At 32.2% G+C, this 19,061-nt stretch overlaps 1 protein-coding gene across 2 annotated transcripts; it reads left to right on the forward strand.

The window, feature by feature from the left end:
* Positions 1-2,371: 2,371 nt before the first annotated feature.
* Positions 2,372-19,024, forward strand: LOC129908496 (calpain-D). 2 transcript variants are annotated; one of them, XM_055985015.1, is made up of 11 exons: positions 2,372-3,167; positions 7,319-8,181; positions 10,506-11,583; positions 12,557-12,795; positions 12,862-13,002; positions 14,501-15,063; positions 15,127-16,416; positions 16,484-16,690; positions 16,766-17,032; positions 18,623-18,765; positions 18,842-19,024. In XM_055985015.1, exons 1-11 carry the CDS (start codon positions 2,740-2,742, stop codon positions 19,017-19,019), a joined length of 5,397 nt encoding a protein of 1,798 aa, XP_055840990.1. In that variant the 5' UTR covers positions 2,372-2,739; the 3' UTR covers positions 19,020-19,024. The 2 variants fall into 2 exon arrangements, with proteins under 2 accessions (XP_055840990.1, XP_055840991.1); XM_055985016.1 differs by having other exon boundaries at positions 2,726-2,827.
* Positions 19,025-19,061: the final 37 nt, after the last annotated feature.

The following is a 19,061-nucleotide window of genomic DNA, read 5'->3' on the forward strand; positions in this document are numbered from 1 at the left end:
TATTCCATGTTTAAGCCTGGTACGCTGCTCGCGCTAAATTTTAGCTGAGATAAAATTCCCATACAAGTTATCGATAATTTGTATGGGATCCATTTTAGCTCAGATAAAATTCATCGATAATTTGTATGCGAGCTAAAATTTAGCGCGAGCAGCGTACCAGGCTTTAAACCAAAAAAATGTCCGAGCTAGATTATTCAATTTCAAAAATAAAAATCAAATACAAATAGTACAAAATACTATTACATTTCAGAAACATCACGTGGTTTTTGACCACAGTACACATAATAAGGTAATATATTCCGAAAAATGTCAAAATTTGTTTGTCAAAAAATGGGCATCAATCTGTCAGGCCGGCCTTTAATTTTTATATTTCAATCGCGGTAAACAGGAAATTTGTTTTTGTTTTAATTTATAAAATGTTATTTGAAAAAATTATAAATTGAAAAATAACAAATTTTCTGTGTGTTTCTGTGTGTGTGTGTAAATAAATGTTCAAAAATTAGTTGTGTGCGTTGTTTTTCGGTTTTTGTGCGTTTTTCGTCCGTAATTTAAACAATTAAGAATCACGGTAGTTGGCATTGGTCGCCAAATTGTCATGTTTTGACAATTTGGCGACCAATGTCAGTTCGGAATATATTACCTTTTTATGTGTACTGTAGTTTTTGACAACTTGAGGGTATGTATTGTTGTAAACAAAAATTCTTAACTTTGACTGCGCAAAAAAAACAGATTAGGTCGTTGACGATGAGTTTGCTTTCGTCGGATTCCTTAATAAAATGCACAGAGCAAAGCCAGAGAGCATTGTTTTTTTTTTTTCATTTGTACTACCCAACTAACATTTCAGCTTCGGTTAAGGCATTACAAAAGCTACATTTCAGCTTCTTTTAAACTTTAGTAAGGTTGTTGGGCATGGAAAAAGGAGAACGTTATACAAGTTTGACCCTCTATAAGGAACTTAAACGAAGCTTTACCGAAGCTCTACAGAAGCTTTGAAGTTTGACAGATAGCTTCGGAAGAGCTTGTATAGCTCTTTAATACATGTTTTATCGCAACTTAAAAAAAAAAAACAACTACAAAAACAAAAAAAGAATTCTTTTTTAACTAGTTTTAAATCATGAATTTTATCTTTTGATCTGATATTATATATAACATTCCATTCGTTTTTAGTATATCTATTAATAATAATTTTTAAAGTATATAATTTGTTTACCACACCCAGGAATTGAACTTCGTATCTGCTTGATGGTAGTCCATCACTCTACCCACTCGGCCATCCTAGTATATTCATTGATGAAATCAAAAACTGAATCAGTTCAAATAGCAAAAAAATGTCCGAGCTAAATTATTCAATGTCAAAACCAAAAAGTGTACGAGCTAGATTATTTAATATCAAAACCAAAAATCAAATACAAAACTTGTTAATTTCTGTAAAGCTTCTATAAATTCATTAAACAGGATTATCCGAAAAACAAGTTTTTTTCGTTTAAGTTTCTTTAACAGTATTTAAACAACTTATTAGAAGTTGTTAAACAAGTCCGAACTTCTATAAGCAGTTAAATTCAGAAGCAAGCTCAATACAAGCTGTATAGAAAGTAGATCCTGCGAGATTTCAATTTATAGAAGCGCTGTTGTGCTAGTTGGGTAACCATTTCAATTTTTTTAACATTCTTTAATTCTTTGATTTGAATTTAAAATTCAAGCTCCTTTTAGGGAATAATTTCATTTCAAACCAAAATGAAGTCTTCACCCCACACCCTAGATAAATTAATAACATGATACTGAGCTCACGATCTTAGTAATAATTCATATGTGGTCAAATCAATCTTAAAATGGCTCTAAGCAAGCTCTAAACGTGGTGAATGTCGTTTAAGTTAAGCAATCGTTAAGCAACGTTTCTTAAATGGGTAAATTCTTTATAAATACACATTTTGTACTTAAAAGCTATTTAGAAGTTGTTTAACGTTAAACAACCTTTAAAATTCTTTTATAAATATGGCTGTTTGTACTTAAAAGCTATTTAGAGGTTGTTTAACGTTAAACAACCTTTAAAATTCTTTTATAAATATGGCTGTTAATATGCAGTGCTGTCAATTTTTCAAGTTAAGCCCGGAGTCGTTTTTTTTCCAGTTGAGCCCGGTGTTAATAAAAAACACACCTATTCTAGAGGTGTCTAGCAATCCATTTTTCGGAGTACAAAATCAAAAATGTACCTACTTCTCTTCAAAATCTCTCAATTTTTCATACCTGAATTCAACCATTATCTAACATCCACTGAATACAGCCAATTTTGACAGCGAACAAACTCAACGAAAATTCACCGAACAAAAATATCCACCTTCGATATGTTGCTTTTCTATGCTTCTCCCTCTGTGCTATGCTTGACTTTTTTTTTTCCATCTCGAGAACTCAAAAGGAGTGATGTCTACCAAAGACAAAAACGAAAATCCCCTTGTTTTTTTTGATAATTTCTGCACGGTCATCGCAATAATTTGTTTTCCTTTTTTTATTTTCCAATATTAGTAGTCGCTTGTTTCCATTTTTTTAAAATCATTTCACTAAAAATCGTCATTCATAATATACAAAAAACCGTATATTCGCTCATATATAAAATCTATGTATAGATAAGAGACACTAAAAAAAAAAGACAACGACAGTGTTCAGAAGAGAAAAAAAAAAAAAACAAATTTTTTGTTTGCAAATCCTCACTCATCAGAGCCATGTTCGTATCATTGGAAAAAAATGGGTACAATTGCTTCGGTGCTTCAATGGACATGTACAAATTGTAACATAATCAATCCAACTGAGTGTTTGAAATGTGTAAAATGCGGTAGTATCCGAAGAATTCTATCATCATCAACGACAACATTATCATCGGCGAATCATCTACATCATCATCCACCATCACAACAACATCCATTGTCTGGCAAGTCTGCGTCGTTGTCTGCTGCAGGATCATGCAATGCAAATGATCCTGCTGCTGCTGCTGCTGCTTCTGCTACTTGCAGCGGAGCATCCCCTTCTTCTAATGGTGAATGCCCCCAAGGAGGCTCTTGTCAAATTCGTGCTGCTAACATCGACAACGAAAACCATCCACAACAGCAGCAACAACAACAAATTGCCTCCTCCAATACCACTCTACCGGGATATGTTGAAATCAGTTCTCATGGGTAGGTTGCTTATACACTTCTTTGTTTCCTTTGATTTCCTTTCGTTTTTGGTTTTTTTTTTTTTTTCTATTTTACTTTTTTTTTTTTTTTGTTTCTTTGAAAACTCCTCTCTTGTGTGAGTGGTGCTTTTATGCAGCCCCCGAATCACAGAAGCAACCAGCGAGAAAAATCGATTCACCAAAATGACAACTGCTGTTTATTTTAATATTGATTTATTCAAATCGCGCACATAAAACTGTCAGCAGCAGCAAAAGCAGCAGCTCGGTTGTATACTTGGTAGCAGCAGAAGCAGAAAAAGAGCTCTGCTCTGCTTTTTCTTTTGTGTTGGATTTTTTTGGTTTTTTGTTGTATAAAAAAAAGATAGAAAGGAATGTCTTTGAGTTTATACCTAGTTCTTAATTAATCGGTTCGGACAATAATTAGGTAAAGTGTGATAATCTTCTCTTTAAAATAACAATTTTTAAAATTAAATTAATTCTTTGAACCACAAAGGATTGTATATGATGTCCTTTTTCTGTTGCAAAAAAAAAAAAGATACGAACGAAAAAAAAAATGAACTGCCATCGACCCTGAAGAGATCCCTCAAAGTTGTGTATTCTAGATACATTGAGGTTTTCGGGTATAATGAAATAACTGTGGTGAAGAAAAAAAAGATAACAAAATCAGAAAATCTATTTGAAAACGGTGTCAGAGTAATAAAAAAATCAAAAAAGGAAAAAAAGTGCAATAAACATTGATATATTATTGTTGTTGTTGTTGCTAAGGGGGTCACTTTCAGCTTTTGGAGCAAAAAAAAAAAAAAAATATGGGTTAGAAATTCAATTACCTACCTACACTTTGTATGTGGATATTATCTCTCCTCTTGTTTGTCCTCCTCTCTATTTCAAGGTGGTTGTTAAAATTGTGGTTGTTGTGTTACTATAGAGTAAGCAAATTAAAAAAAAAAAAGCAAGAATAACTTTATTTATCCAGTCCAAAGGAATTATGTAAAAACACAAAAAAAAAATGGTATGGTAATTCTAAATATGTACTTGGTTGGAGCTCTACTTAAAAATTTTGTTTTGATTTTTTTTATGAAAGTAAATTTATGACTTTAAATTGGATTAGAATACTAGGACATTGAATGGTGGTATTATATTGATATGTTGTCACACAAATTACTTTCTCTTCATTGATCTTTTTTGACCGATTTCTTATTGGAGCATTTATGGTTTTTTTGTATATTTTTTTTTTTTTTATATTTGTCAACTAAAGAAATTCTTTGTTGTTGATGTTTGATTGAGGTTGAAAAAGATTAATATACAAGTATGTATACATGCGTAGATTTATCTATATAAAGAATAAAGGTTTGTAAGCCTAGCATAATGAAACATAATGCTGTTACACTTTAATTTTACTTTCATTGGTTATTATTTTGGTTTGCTTTAAGAAGCAAGCTCTTCGAGTTGATGACTGTAATCTATTTTAGTTTGAATGTTATTTATTACAGTTAAAAACTTTTTGCTTGATTTTGAATTTAAGAGTTCCCAGACAGTACCTACAGTCAATCGGCTTACAGTTTAGTTAATCTCTATCAGTCAGTATGAAAATTTATTAATCTCCGCATACTACAACAGCTGTGTTTTATTATTCCCGTGATCCAGATCTGATCATTGTATTTGCTAAAAAAGCGAGATCCTGCTTTTGTTGTAAAGCAAATAAAAACAATGATCTGATCTGGATCACAGAAATAATAAAACACAGCTAACGATTCTAAGCTAACGATTCTAAGCTAACGTCTTATTATAATTAAAGTTTCAATATATTTCCTACCCGTTCTGATAAGAGGTTCTTCGTTGTAATAACGATTGGGTCAGAAAATTGGAAACTCCCAAAACATGTTATTTATAAAGGAATACAAATTTTTAATGATCTTCTTAATTATTTAAAAAATGAAAAAAATATTACAAAATTTAAGAAAAATGCTATACTATATTTTTCAATTAATATTATCTATCATCCTTTAATATAACCGTCATATTTAAGATATAAAGTTTCAAATAAATCGAACTTAAATGCTTATTTTAAATGATAAACGTAAATCAATGAGGTTTAATTTTTTGTGAAAATTGAGGGAAAATGCATTTTTGATTATCCAAACTGTTAGGTTTAACGGATTAATAAATTAAACAAATCACGCAATTTATTTTAACGTCATTCCGTTGAAAAGTCATTAATGGATTGCACTGTGTGACGTACCAAAAAAATAAAAAAATCTCAACTGAATACCCCGCACGTTTTTTAGGTTCTATTGAAGATAATAAAACGGCATATTATTTTGTTTTGTGTGTGTCTCCAAAATCTAGATTGCTGAGTGAAAGGTCGTTTTATGAGCGTTTGGGAAAATCTTCATCACTTTCTACTGTTTTTTTTTTTTTTTTATAAAGTTCGGGCGTAAAATCGGTTAATGTAATTTGTGATACTTTACACATTTTTTTCCCTCGAAATCTAGATTTTGGGGTGTAATGAAAAGTTTAGATACAGTTTCGTTGTCAATGCGACAAACCCTTCAAAACGTAATCGGTTCCCCTGCCCGAATATTTTTTTTTTTAGTTTCAAAAAGTATTATTATACTTCAAAAACCTACATTTCAAAAAAAGTTGTAGATATATGCAGCATGGAAGATATTTAAAATATTAGATTTATATCTAAATAAATGAAGTCTCCAAGGTATCTCATTCATATGGGCTTTAATTTGTATTGTTTTTTACCGATAGCAGTATTTTCCGATAAAAAGTATGTCAATTATTTTAAATAATTTTGTTTGTTTGTGTTTTTCTCTAACAGTTCTTTAAGAAAAACTTTAAAGAAAACCTTTAAAATATATAAAAGATTCAAACATTTCTACCATAATATTCAGATTTAATTACATTATAAAGCATATTTGTCATTGTATGAATAATATTTTATGACATACAAATGTGTGTATGTGATATATAAAATTTGCGTTACGTTAGAAATTTAGTTTAAGATTATATCAGTTTTGATGTAGTCACGGTATACTTATCCACACGCAAGTTTAATGTTGTACTCAAATGTTATTCAAAATTATTATAATTTTAATATTTTATGTACTAGGCTTATCGACAACATTATTGATGTTTTGTTTATATTACCTACTTAAATTGATGCGTATTTTTATCAACTAATTGATGCATATGATGTCTCTGACTCACCTACTTGGTTTTGTGCATTTTTTTATTTCTTCTTCAAATACTATGTCATAATATGATTCACCTGCCTTATCTTCAAAAAGTCATGAGAAATATCAGTCTATATTAAAGGCAATAGTTTCGCAGAATATTAGTCGTTGATCAGAAAAGCTGGCATAAGCTGTGTTTTATTTTGTATATAAACTATGTCTTAAGACTGAAAAAATTAATTAAGGGTCACTTTGATTGCAAATTATTATTGAAAGAGAGTGCTGAAATGATCGACTATAATCTGTCTACACTTTAGAAGAAACTCCAATTATTGTAGGTGGATAAATTTCAGTGCTAGAAATGAAACCTTTAATTTTTTCTAAATCTTTCTGATCTTCTTAAGCGTACTAGAACAGGATATATGCTGCAGTAAAACGACAATCTATTAGAACTACATACCATCATCAGCTTTTATTCAATCAAGTTGTTCAGGCATTCTGCGATCCCTTTATTTTATTTTCGATTAGCTTATCTCATTTCTTCTATTAATTGAGAGACATAGTAACCAGTTATCAACCAAAGATAAAGATAAAGTCCCAGTACTTAAGTTTCATGATAATTGTTGTTCTTATTATATCCGAATATCAATGAACTTTGTGTAATGGCAATAGGAATTAAGATAAATAAACTCTTGTAGCTTAAAAAGTCAATAAACGGTCTATTTTGGAAAATTGTCAATAGGATCCTCATTGGTAAATCATTGCTGGTGCTAAAGAGACATTAAGATAACAAACTTGATGGTTTAAATTCATGCAGTCTTTGACTACCATTTGAGGACATATATTTTTATTTTTGTCATGTTTTTTGTTTGAATTTATTTATTTCATAACAATATACATTATTTATAAAAATAATTATAAAACAAAAAAAAGTTTAAAAAGACAGACAAATCCTCATTGAATATTTCAGAAACGAGTCCCGGCGTGTTTACAAAACCCTTTTGCGTGGCTGTCTAAGGAGGCCACAAAGACAACATCCAAATGTACCCCAAGTCAATTGCATTATCTGCGAGGATACACGAAAGTATATAAAAAATTCAATTGAACTTTTCCATCATTTCTCGAATCCAAGTTTAAATCGTCGATGGATTTGCCAAGACTGTGAATTGGAAAATAATTCAGTTACATGGCATTGTGTAACATGTGATAGCGTGAGCTACTTAGCACCAATTTATAAGGAAACCCTAGTCTATCGCAAACAACAACATCAGCAGCAAAAACATTTGCAACAGCAATACCAGCAAAAACAAATACAACCCAATAACCAAGCAACTCCCACTACTACAACAACAACAGCAACAACAACAAATGCGCAACATAAACATCAAGCCTCGTTCGAGGATGATTTAACAGAAAAAAATGAAAGAAAAAACAAAGCAAAACTGCTGAGACGTACCCGTAGTCTGAGTATGGACTCTGGATCGTCGTGTCGAAATTTATTAACAAAAAGCTGCCATATTTGTTTCGTTAATAATTGCAAAAATATATTCAATTTGCCGGAAACGAAGGAATGCAAACATCCGATTATAACAACAACTCCAACAGCAACAATAACTGGAACAACAACTGCAGAAGCAACTAATATTCGTTTACCATCGATCGGATTGAATTCTTCTGGCGGGAGCGGTGGTAATGGTGCAGTAGCAGAAGTACATAATCGCGATCGACGGGTCAACTATGATGAAAGACACAATATTCGACCGGGTAACCTGTCAACGCATAGTATTCGAAAACCGAATAAATCTTTGAGCAACATTTCTGATACAGTTTTTGGTGAGAAAGAAAATTTTTTTTGTTTCTCTAAAATATATTTTTTTTTTAATGTAGGAAGATACATACATTTTACTTATTTTTTTGTTATCAATTGCAATATTTCTTTGTTTATAATTCCTTTTAATTTCTGCCTGAGTCAACCTTAGGTCAAGTTATGTTAACAAGACTGAAATGAAACGGTTGGAAGGCAAGTGATTGTGATATCACTAAATTGCAACAACATTTGCCTTACAAGTCAAACCATTTGAAGAGTCCACAAGAAAAAAAAAAAAACGTTTTAATTCACATTTTGTCAAAGTTAAAGTATGAACATATGCACTGAGTACATTCTGATGACAATACTTTACTTTTTGAAAGTTGTATCCTTTCTAAAAAAGTGTTAGAATGATAAACCTCGAAAATGGTTGCCACTTATTTTATTAATAAAACAAGGAGACTATTTATAAGACTGTCGTAAAACTCTATGTATTTTTCATTTTTTTTTTTTTCAATTTTGATACGCAAAAGCTCAAAAGTTTCTCAATAAATAAAAAAACTTAATTTTCAATGCTTCCATACAAAATATCGATAAATTACAGGTAGTTTTGAAATAAAACTGTAAAAGTTGAAAATTTTCAAAAATGGAAAATATCTTCAGACTTCCAGGTCCAAAAGGAATACAGGGGTCGAATTACGGCACACGATTACGATCATACGTTAACGTTTTGACTATTTCTGTCTCTATTTAATTATTAGAAAACGATAGGGACACATAGCAACCATTCTTTAACGAACGAACGAAACTTACATATTTAATTTTTTTTTTTGCATAATGAGAAACTTTTGACCCCCTATGCGTATGGTAATTAAAATTTTGAAAATCTGGAAAACTACTGTTTGTCTATAATGTGACATGTGACGAGAATTTCGATTTTTAAATGAATTTGTTTCTTCCCCATATTTATCAATTTGTAGTCAAACTATTGCTCGCTCGATAAAGAACGCATTTTTTCACCTCAAATTTGTTTTTTTTTTTTATGAAAGTCTTGCTTTCGTATAAGTTAATATGTACTTGTACATATGTATATGCAAATTCATAGCTAGATTCTTTAAGTAGATGGTTACTTTAGACTCCTTGTTCAGGATTCGTCAGATTTACAGATTCTCGGAACGTCTCTACGGTCCCATGTTTTAAACATATGAATGTTAAACTGCTTTGAAATCTCCGTGAGATGTGATCGACAATTTTCAGATGTTCTAGCGTTTTTAGATAAAACTTCCAGCTGTTTAAAAACACGTTACTATACAATACGAAGAGGAATTTTCTGCAAGTATTAACGAAACGGAACGGTAAAAAGTAAAGATGTAAAGAAATCACGTAACATCTATAGTTCGGATCATTTATGTGTCAGAATTCTTATCTTTACTTTTCTGTTTTTATAAAACTTTCAATGCTGTTTAAAAAAAATACACAAATAAGAGTTTTTGTTTTAATTGGCGTGCTACTAAAATTGAATTTATTCAAAACTCTGCCTCATTCGGCTTTAATTATTCTTCTCGTTAACAGCCAAACCTTTTTCGTCGTCTATGTTTCAATACCAGCAAACGCTCTTCTAACTTGTTCTTCTGATAATGTTAATATCATAACGTAAGTCAGGAGTTGAACGGACTTATATAAAATTGTGTCATTGTTGTTCACTTTTGAGCTACGCACAATTTTGTATCATTGCTGAAAAACAATAAGTACCTACATTAAAACTTTAAAAGTTTTCAGGAATCACATCTGAAAAACTACAGTTTCTAAAATACAGGTTCTTACAGTTCGTTAAAAGATAAAGAAGACCATTTTTTCAGTGAAAGACCAAATTTATAGCTCAAATAACACAACAAATTTTAATATTTAACACGTATATATTTGTGATCTTCGTGTTTGTTAGACTTTTCTGTAAGAATTCTTTACTGAAAAACTGCTTCTTTAACTGAACGCCTGAATTTTTTGGTAGGGTTTACTGTTAGTTGACTTACAATTTCAATTAAGTTATTTATAATTTACATTGCACTAAATACAAAATCTTTATACAAGCCAAATCTCCATGAATTAAATTGGCTGTGTTAATTGACTAACTATTTATGTTCATCATTGCCAAAGCTTTTTCATTACCTAAATTTATTTGTTTTTTTTTTTTTTTTTTGTTTTATTTGTATAAATCCCGTCATTACTTTAACCTCTTTTTCGAAAACACATTCATTTAAAACATACATTTTTTTATGGTTTTCTGCTTTTAATTAAAAAAAAAATTTGTACATTATAATATGAAATGAAAAACAAAAAAATATTCATCTAGGCGAACAACCAATACAACACATTCATCAATATCCCCGTCAGTCATCATTTCCTGACTCGCAAACTAGTTCTTTCAGTAGCATTTCCAATCAGCATCTATGTGATATTTGTGGTGTTTGTAATCGCACCAATGAAAATAGTAATTTGACAATAACAACATTGTCTAGATCGTATAGCGTCAATGCGAATCGTTCTTCGACTAATCCAACTGCACACTCAACATTTCCACGCAACGGTGTACTAATTGCCGTTAAAGATTGGTCGAAAAATTCAAATGACAATAATCGACCAACAATCACAATAGGCAGCAGTGAGGTTCCAACTACAGGAGCAGCAGGCAAGATCGTTGATACTACCATCTATGAAACCCTGTTTAATAGTCGCGCTGGAGCTAGTTCCGAACGTGGGAAACATTATCATCCAATAGGTCATCATATTCAACATATGTATGAAAATAGCACGATTATTCGACGGGCTAGACAAAATCTGGAAAAAATCAAATTAGTCAGTGGCAGTAATAATCCATCATCAGCTGGAACTGAAGCAGTTGAATCAACAACCGAACCAATCTATGCAGTGGTCAATAAATTAAATAAAAGTAAGAATAAAGCTAGAAATTCTCAACAACTGATGGATGAAATTAAACAACATACTCACATGGTGGGAATATCTGAAGCACAGAAACAACAACAACAACAGCAACATCAGAACGTAGACTCAATATATGCATCTATGAGTGAGTTTACTAGTTCGCCAGCAGCTAGAAAGCTATCCAATGTAAACAATATCAGCAACACTAACTGTAATATCAATAACAATAATAATTTTACATGTAAACTCCCTTCAATTGAGATAATGGGAAATATGAAAACTACAACTAGTCATAATAATTCAACAGCTGGGACGGCATCGTCTGCAGTAGCTGTAGCAGGGGTGACAGATTCAATGAATGCTGCATTATGTGGGCAATCAATAGAATCCGGAGCTAGTGATAGATCCGATATAAATAACGAAAACGAAGAATATTCCATCTACGCCAAGGTTTGGAAGGGTCCCAAAAAACCTAGTGAATCTAAAATGTACGTGGTTTTTGGATGTTTAAAATTAATAACATTTGTTTTTATTTTGTTTGTTAATTAATTTTTTTTTCGTTCAGGTGCATGTTCTATTTAATTGAATATAATACGGTGTTATGTTTGGGGGACTTTTTGTTTTAATTTAGTTTAAGTGAAACATTGTTATTAATTTTGTTAGCATGTGTGATTTTTTTTAAGTGATGATATAAGTTTTTTTTTATCCGAAATCATGTATAATAAGATCTTAACCAAAATATGTCTCACTGTGACTACCTACTCTAACATTTTGTTAGTTTTTTCTATTTTTTTAGAAAGCTTGTTGTCATTTCGACTTCTTCTTATCAAGAACTTATCGAAGGGTACTACGTGATCTCGTTATATCCTTCACATTTTTCAATTGCTCATTGTTTCCAAAAACATTTTTTTTCATATTGAAGTCAACTTGAAAAAAGTTCTTAGAAGTCTATTTGTATATCTTAAAACATTCAGTTGACTTTGTTTACTTCTTTTGAATTAAGTACATTATTAAGTACATTAAATGCGTCTTAAAATCCTTATAAACTTCAAGGATCAATGCATTAATAGATTTCATGATGAAAAATTCTTATTTTCGTGAAAGCTTCTAACAGTTCAAGTAAAAACCTAGAAGTTTTTTTTTTAATGTTTTAATGTTTGCCTCGTGCATAATTATATTCAAAGAACTAAGTGGTATGGTCCACTAAGTCATTGTACATTATTTCGGATAAAAAATTATTCTTATATTTATTTTAGTTTTAAGGATATTATAATTTAAGAAAAACATTGTCATTATAATTTCATTCAATAAAAAAAAATCTAACAAATTAATTATTGGTTCATTTTTATTTTCATTCATTTTAATTTTTTTTCTGTTATATTTATTTTTATATATTTTTTAAATTTTGTAATAGGTAATTTATATTTTTGTTTTATAAATAACTAACATTAATTATTTCAGTTCTTCATCGCATTTGTCAACTAAAAGTATTTTAACAAATTCTACAAACTCTAACAACGGTAATAATCCAGTAACGAATCCTCCAAGAATGTGGACATGCACAAAATGCTCATACGCTTATAATCGTATTTGGGTAGAACAATGTGATATATGTGAATCAACAAGGAGTCAACCTTCATTAACACAACCAAGTTTGATAACTGTAACAAAAATTGGAGATACAGTTGCTCCATCGATAGGTATGAATTGATTTATTAAAATGTTTTTTGTGTTAATATTTATCTTTATTGTTTTCGCAAATAAAGAGTCACGAAAGGAACTTAAGTGCAGTACGAAAATGGGACAGTCAAAATCATCTCATGCATTTGACGAAGTACCATCGATTGTAGAAGTACCAATTGCAACATTTGAACAGGATTTGGAAGACGATTTTCATTTTATGACAGGTACGTTGTATCAGTTTATGAATTGTTTAAAATAAACAGTTTTTTTTTTTGTGGAAACAATGGGCCCTTTTTTATGTTTTATTGTAAAATTAATGGTTTTAAATCCATTCTGAAAACAAAAAAAACCGATCTCTAAAAAATTTCTTTGCACTCAAGCATTTATTTTTTTTTATTCCGTCGTGCAAACTTTGTTTTAAAATAACGGAATACAGGCTTTGTGACACAAAGAGCATTTTTTATCCCGCCTTGTAATTTTTGCATTTTTCGATATGAGTACCTATTTTGACTTCACGCATTTACCACCGTGTTAGAGTTCTGCCCATTGGTAAGGCTCACTGTAAGGACACATTGGGTCATATGCAATGAGCTTAAGCTCTTTCTCACTTTTTAGTACATTTCATGAGATTCATCTCAAGAAAATGAGATCGATCTCAAGAAAATGTAAGTTTTCTTTAAAGCGTCCTGTATTAACATAAGTTAAAATAAAGCGATAGGTATACCTATAATGTTCCGTTCTGATCGTACAGGAGTCAGTGTTGCCAGAGCCGGCTATTTATCGCCAAACAGGCTCCTTGAACTTTTAGCTCGCTCCTTAAAATTTTGATTTTCAATTTATCGGATTTTGGCTCTTTTAATTTTGAACTTGGCGATTTAAGGCTCCTTTAAAATCAAAGCATTTTATAGTAAAAATCCACCAAAGATAACAGAATACCAATTTGCATACACTTTTCATTTGATTTTTCGCCCGTAAATGAGATTGAAAACCAGAATATATCAACAAAATGAAAAAAATAATTATACTTGAAGTCTGAAAAGCAAAAGATATTTGTAACTTAAAAGAAAAAAAAAATTTAAATCAAATTTTTTGCGTTTTTTTGACCATTTTTGAAAGCGTCTATTTTTGGCTCCAAGATTTTTTAAAATCGGCTCTTTGCCTCGAAAATATTCTCGCAACACTGTCAGGAGTCGTTATTCCTTTTTTTGCTCTATGGCTTGTATGCAATAAAAATGAGCTTAAGCTCTTATCTCACTTTTCAGTATATTTTCTTGAGGTCTATCTCATTTTCTTGAGATAGATCTCTAAAAATGTACTGAAAAGAGAGATAGAGCTAAAGCTCATTTTTTTCGCATATGAGCCTATGATTCGGCACATCTCCCTAGAGATGTTTGGCACTCTAGGACCGTGTTTGATTTTGTAGATACAGAGAAGATATAAGATAAGATGAAGAAGATATCCGTGTTGGATATCACGTTTTGTCTGAGTTAAGATTTTATCGGCAGTATTTCCACTTGCAACCCGCTATAATGGTCTCAGAGGCAGAAGAAAATTGCTGGTGTTGCTGGTATGACTTGAAGCAGTTCATTAAAATACAATTCCTTAAGTCTGGCAATATAAACTACCAATTTAAAAATGTATTCTGGTACAAACTTATTTTCTTCTGGTCATTTCCTAAGCAATAATTTAACATTTTGATCTAACTCACTTAATATTTTCCAGGTGATCCATCTGCACATCCAGGACAAGAATGGACATGTAAAAAATGCACACTCGTTAACTCACATTTATCTATGGCATGTGTAGTATGCGGTGGATCAAAACTCAAAAGCATCACATCAATTGAAGATATGACTTTAAGAAAAGGCGAATTCTGGTCGTGCAGTCAGTGTACTTTAAAGAATTCTTTAAATTCAAATATTTGCATTGCATGCAAATCAGTTCGAACTATACCTATAATATCTGGACAGCAAACTAATTTTCGACCATATACATCAACACCAGCTAACAACAGTAACAGTGGCCATCATCATCATCAAAACAATAAAACACACACTTCGCTTCATAATCGGCATGTGTTGGCAACATTAAATACCAATAACTTAGGAACGGTGTCGCCGTCTACGACATCACCTTCATTAAATAGTAATAACCAAACGAATGCATTGTCGCCGCAACAACATACTTCAGGGATTTCATCCTCAAGTCTTGTTCCACCGACGGCTAGAACATCAAGAAGCCCATCGCCAAGGCACGACAGGATTTCATCAGGAGCAATTCCAAAGGTAAACTTATTTTACTTTTATAAATTTACAACAGATTTTTAGCTTGTACTATTTTATTTTTAGCGTCACAGTACTGGAGCGGTTGTTACACGACCATCTTCCTCATCATCATCTTCAGTAAATGTTAATCGTCATAGCAGTAGCGGTTCCTCAACTTCAATTAAAACTTGGCAATGCCCGGCGTGTACGTATGAAAACTCCTCAGCCAGTGTTGTGTGTGACATATGCTCAAGTCCACGTGGTCTCGCAAATACTCTTCCAACAGAACCAAATATAACAAGTGGCATCATAGTAGACATGAATCGCCAAGAGAGTAAATTGATGGAAAACTTGCGCCAGATCGAAGAGAGCGAAGCTCGTAACAAATGGGAAAATATTATTCAATATTGCAGAGAGAACAATGAACTCTTCGTAGATGATTCATTCCCTCCTGCTCCGAAGAGTCTGTACTACAATCCGATTACTGGAGGTGATGGAAATCCAGTTGTTCAATGGCGTCGACCGCATGAAATAAACTGTGATGGTGGAGCATTTCCCCCATGGGCTGTGTTTCGAACTCCACTGCCATCGGATATATGTCAAGGTGTTTTGGGAAACTGCTGGCTTCTAAGTGCATTGGCTGTTCTCGCTGAGCGTGAAGACCTAGTGAAAGAGGTTCTGGTGACCAAAGAAATTTGCCCCCAAGGTGCTTATCAAGTGCGGCTGTGTAAGGACGGAAAATGGACGACGGTGTTAGTGGATGATTTGTTGCCATGTGATAAAAGGGGCCATCTTGTGTATTCCCAGGCAAAAAGAAAACAACTTTGGGTGCCCTTGATCGAAAAGGCAGTAGCAAAAATTCATGGATGTTATGAAGCTTTAGTATCAGGACGAGCTATTGAAGGTTTGGCGACTCTAACAGGTGCTCCATGCGAAAGTATTCCGCTGCAACCAAGCTCTCTTCCAATGCCCAGTGAAGATGAACTTGATAAAGATCTTATATGGGCACAATTGCTAAGCTCAAGATGTGTGAAGTTCCTGATGGGAGCAAGCTGTGGTGGTGGCAATATGAAAGTAGATGAAGATGAATACCAAAGAAAAGGACTGCGACCGAGGCATGCATATTCGGTGCTAGATGTAAAGGACATTCATGGTCATCGACTTTTGAAATTAAGAAATCCATGGGGACATTATTCGTGGCGAGGTGATTGGTCGGATGACTCAGATGTTTGGACTGACGAGCTAAGGGAAATTTTAATGCCCCATGGAGCATCGGAGGGAGTATTTTGGATATCGTTTGAGGATCTTCTCAATTACTTTGATTGCATCGATATTTGTAAAGTTCGATCTGGTTGGAATGAAGTGCGACTTCAAGTAGGTTTCTTTCAATTTAAACTTTAAGGGTCTTTTTTATTTATTTGATTTTGTTTTTTCGATTTAGGGAACTCTTCAACCACTGTGTTCATTGTCATGTGTATTATTGACTGTGCTAGAACCAACTGAAGCCGAATTTACACTCTTCCAAGAAGGACAACGAAACTCGGAAAAATCACAACGATCACAACTCGATTTGTGTGTAGTTATTTTCCGTACTCGTTCACCAGCTAGTCCAGAAGTTGGTAGATTGGTAGAGCATAGTAAACGGCAGGTAAGATCTTATTTTTGTTTCCTTATTTGATATAAATAATAAATTATTCTTGTAATTTATAAAAAAAAAAAACAGGTCCGTGGATTCGTTGGCTGCCATAAAATGTTAGAACGCGATATGTATTTACTAGTTTGCTTGGCATTTAATCATTGGCATACTGGCATCGAAGATCCTCAGCAATATCCTCAATGTGTGCTAGCAATACATAGTTCTAAGCGTCTTCTAGTCGAACAAATTAATCCGCCATCACATTTACTAGCCGATGCCATAATTAGTCTGACACTAACTAAAGGACAACGACATGAGGGCCGTGAAGGAATGACGGCGTATTACTTGACGAAGGTAAGTAAATGAACATGATATGCCCTACGTATATCCGACAATGCACGCCGTATTTGTGCAACGGATATGAGTGAAATCTCATGAATGCAGCGAAAACCAGGATTTAGCTACATTACTGCATCAATCTAGCCTATTCTTGAAGTTGACCACCTAACCTAGTAGAAACGATTGTTAGAATGTAGAACTCAGTACTCAAGCTATACGACATACCAATGTATTCCGAAACAATTTACTTTTAACCCTTTTACAATCCAAGCACAAATGTCTCACAAACTAAAAATTAAGAGAATTAGGAAACTATGAGAGTGAATGAATGAATTTTGGGGTGTTGTACTGCGACCTTTAAGGTGTATTTTTTTTGGTTTTGGTTTTTTTTTTCAAAAAAATCCTCAAAATTCATCAAGTGAAACATCAAAAGTAAGGTTTTTTTAACCTCTATTTACAAATGGAACTCAAATTTCTTTGGGGTCTGGTTTTGGTCCTCAACTTAACATATATTAGAGATTAGAAAAACGGCTCTAACTTGCCTTAAACTTTTGTGTGTATTGAAGCAAATAAGGTTGTTATTTTTTGATAAACAAAATATTATTTGCTATTTTCCGTTGTTGGTTTTCTGGTAAATGATTTATCTGATTTCAAGCGATTTTTCAAAAAAAACATGTTTTTAGATTTTTTTAAAAAGTTAATTTTTTTTAATCCAAAAAGCGGTTGTTGATTATTTTATTTCGTTTTCAATTGTTGATTAATATTTTCTTCTGCATCTTTTTTAAAAATTTGAAAATTCTTTTTTACACAAGAAATCAAATGGCATACTTCAAAAATCATTTTAAATGGTGTTTGAGTAAGTATAAATATGAAGATCCTCAAAAATCCAAAACATAATTATTTCTTAAATTTTTTCATAAAAATCTTTATCATTAGTTACTTTAACTACATATAAGATCAAGTACTGGCGACCCAAAAGTGCATTTTTAAAAATTTTAAATACCGAAAATATACAAAAATATTTATAAAATAAATTTAGCAGGACAAAGTGTTTACAATTAGCCTTATTCACCATTATACCCCTTGAGTCTATGAGTATGTATATGAAGGGTCCAGGGGAAAAACGGCACATGTCAACTTTTAGTCAAAAATTAACTAATGATGAGGTCTTGCAGTATTTACTGAGACTATCAGATAGCATCCATTAGTACTAAGCTAAATGGAGAACAAAACTTTAAATTGCGTTTTGCTCGGAATGAGTTGGAATTGTCCAAAAATTGGTATGCCATTTTAAGAAATTAATCATTGTTTTTGAAAAACTTGTTTAATTTTAATATGAGGTTGGTAAAAATGTTTCTCTACAAAATTTTTCATTGAACTCGGATAAGTCTTTTATAAGAATGGAAAGGTTCAGCTACGTTAGGGATTAAACGGTTCTGAGACAGGTACCGCTAATAAATAATTCAAAAAATATTTTTTTTTTTAATTTGCAAGTATATATATGCAATTTTTTTATCAAAATCGTTAGAACCGTTTTTGAGAAAAGAATCTTTTCCACTATTATTTAAAAGGCAATTTAAAAACCAATATTTTCATCCTGTCTAGGGTTGGGCTGGTCTGGTTGTGATGGTCGAAAATCGGCATGAAAATAAATGGATTCACGTGAAATGTGATTGTCAGGAAAGCTACAACGTTGTTTCAACGAGAGGAGAATTGAAGACTGTCGACTCCGTGCCTCCATTACAAAGGTAATTTTTATTTCTTTTTTTTTTTTTTCTATAGAGTCTCAAAAAATGCAACTTTGTTTTCTTTTTTATATCATAGGCAAGTGATAATAGTCCTGACCCAACTTGAAGGAAGTGGGGGTTTTAGTATTGCCCACCGGCTGACGCATCGATTAGCAAATTCACGTGGTCTCCATGATTGGGGTCCACCGGGTGCTACACACTGTCCCCCTATTGAGAATGTACATGGTTTGCATGCGCCTCGTTTAATAACGTGATTGATTTAAACAAAAAATAACAATTGAACAAAACAAAAATAC

This window comes from Episyrphus balteatus, chromosome 2 (assembly GCF_945859705.1).
Source record: "Episyrphus balteatus chromosome 2, idEpiBalt1.1, whole genome shotgun sequence".
Lineage (NCBI taxonomy): Eukaryota > Metazoa > Arthropoda > Insecta > Diptera > Syrphidae > Episyrphus > Episyrphus balteatus.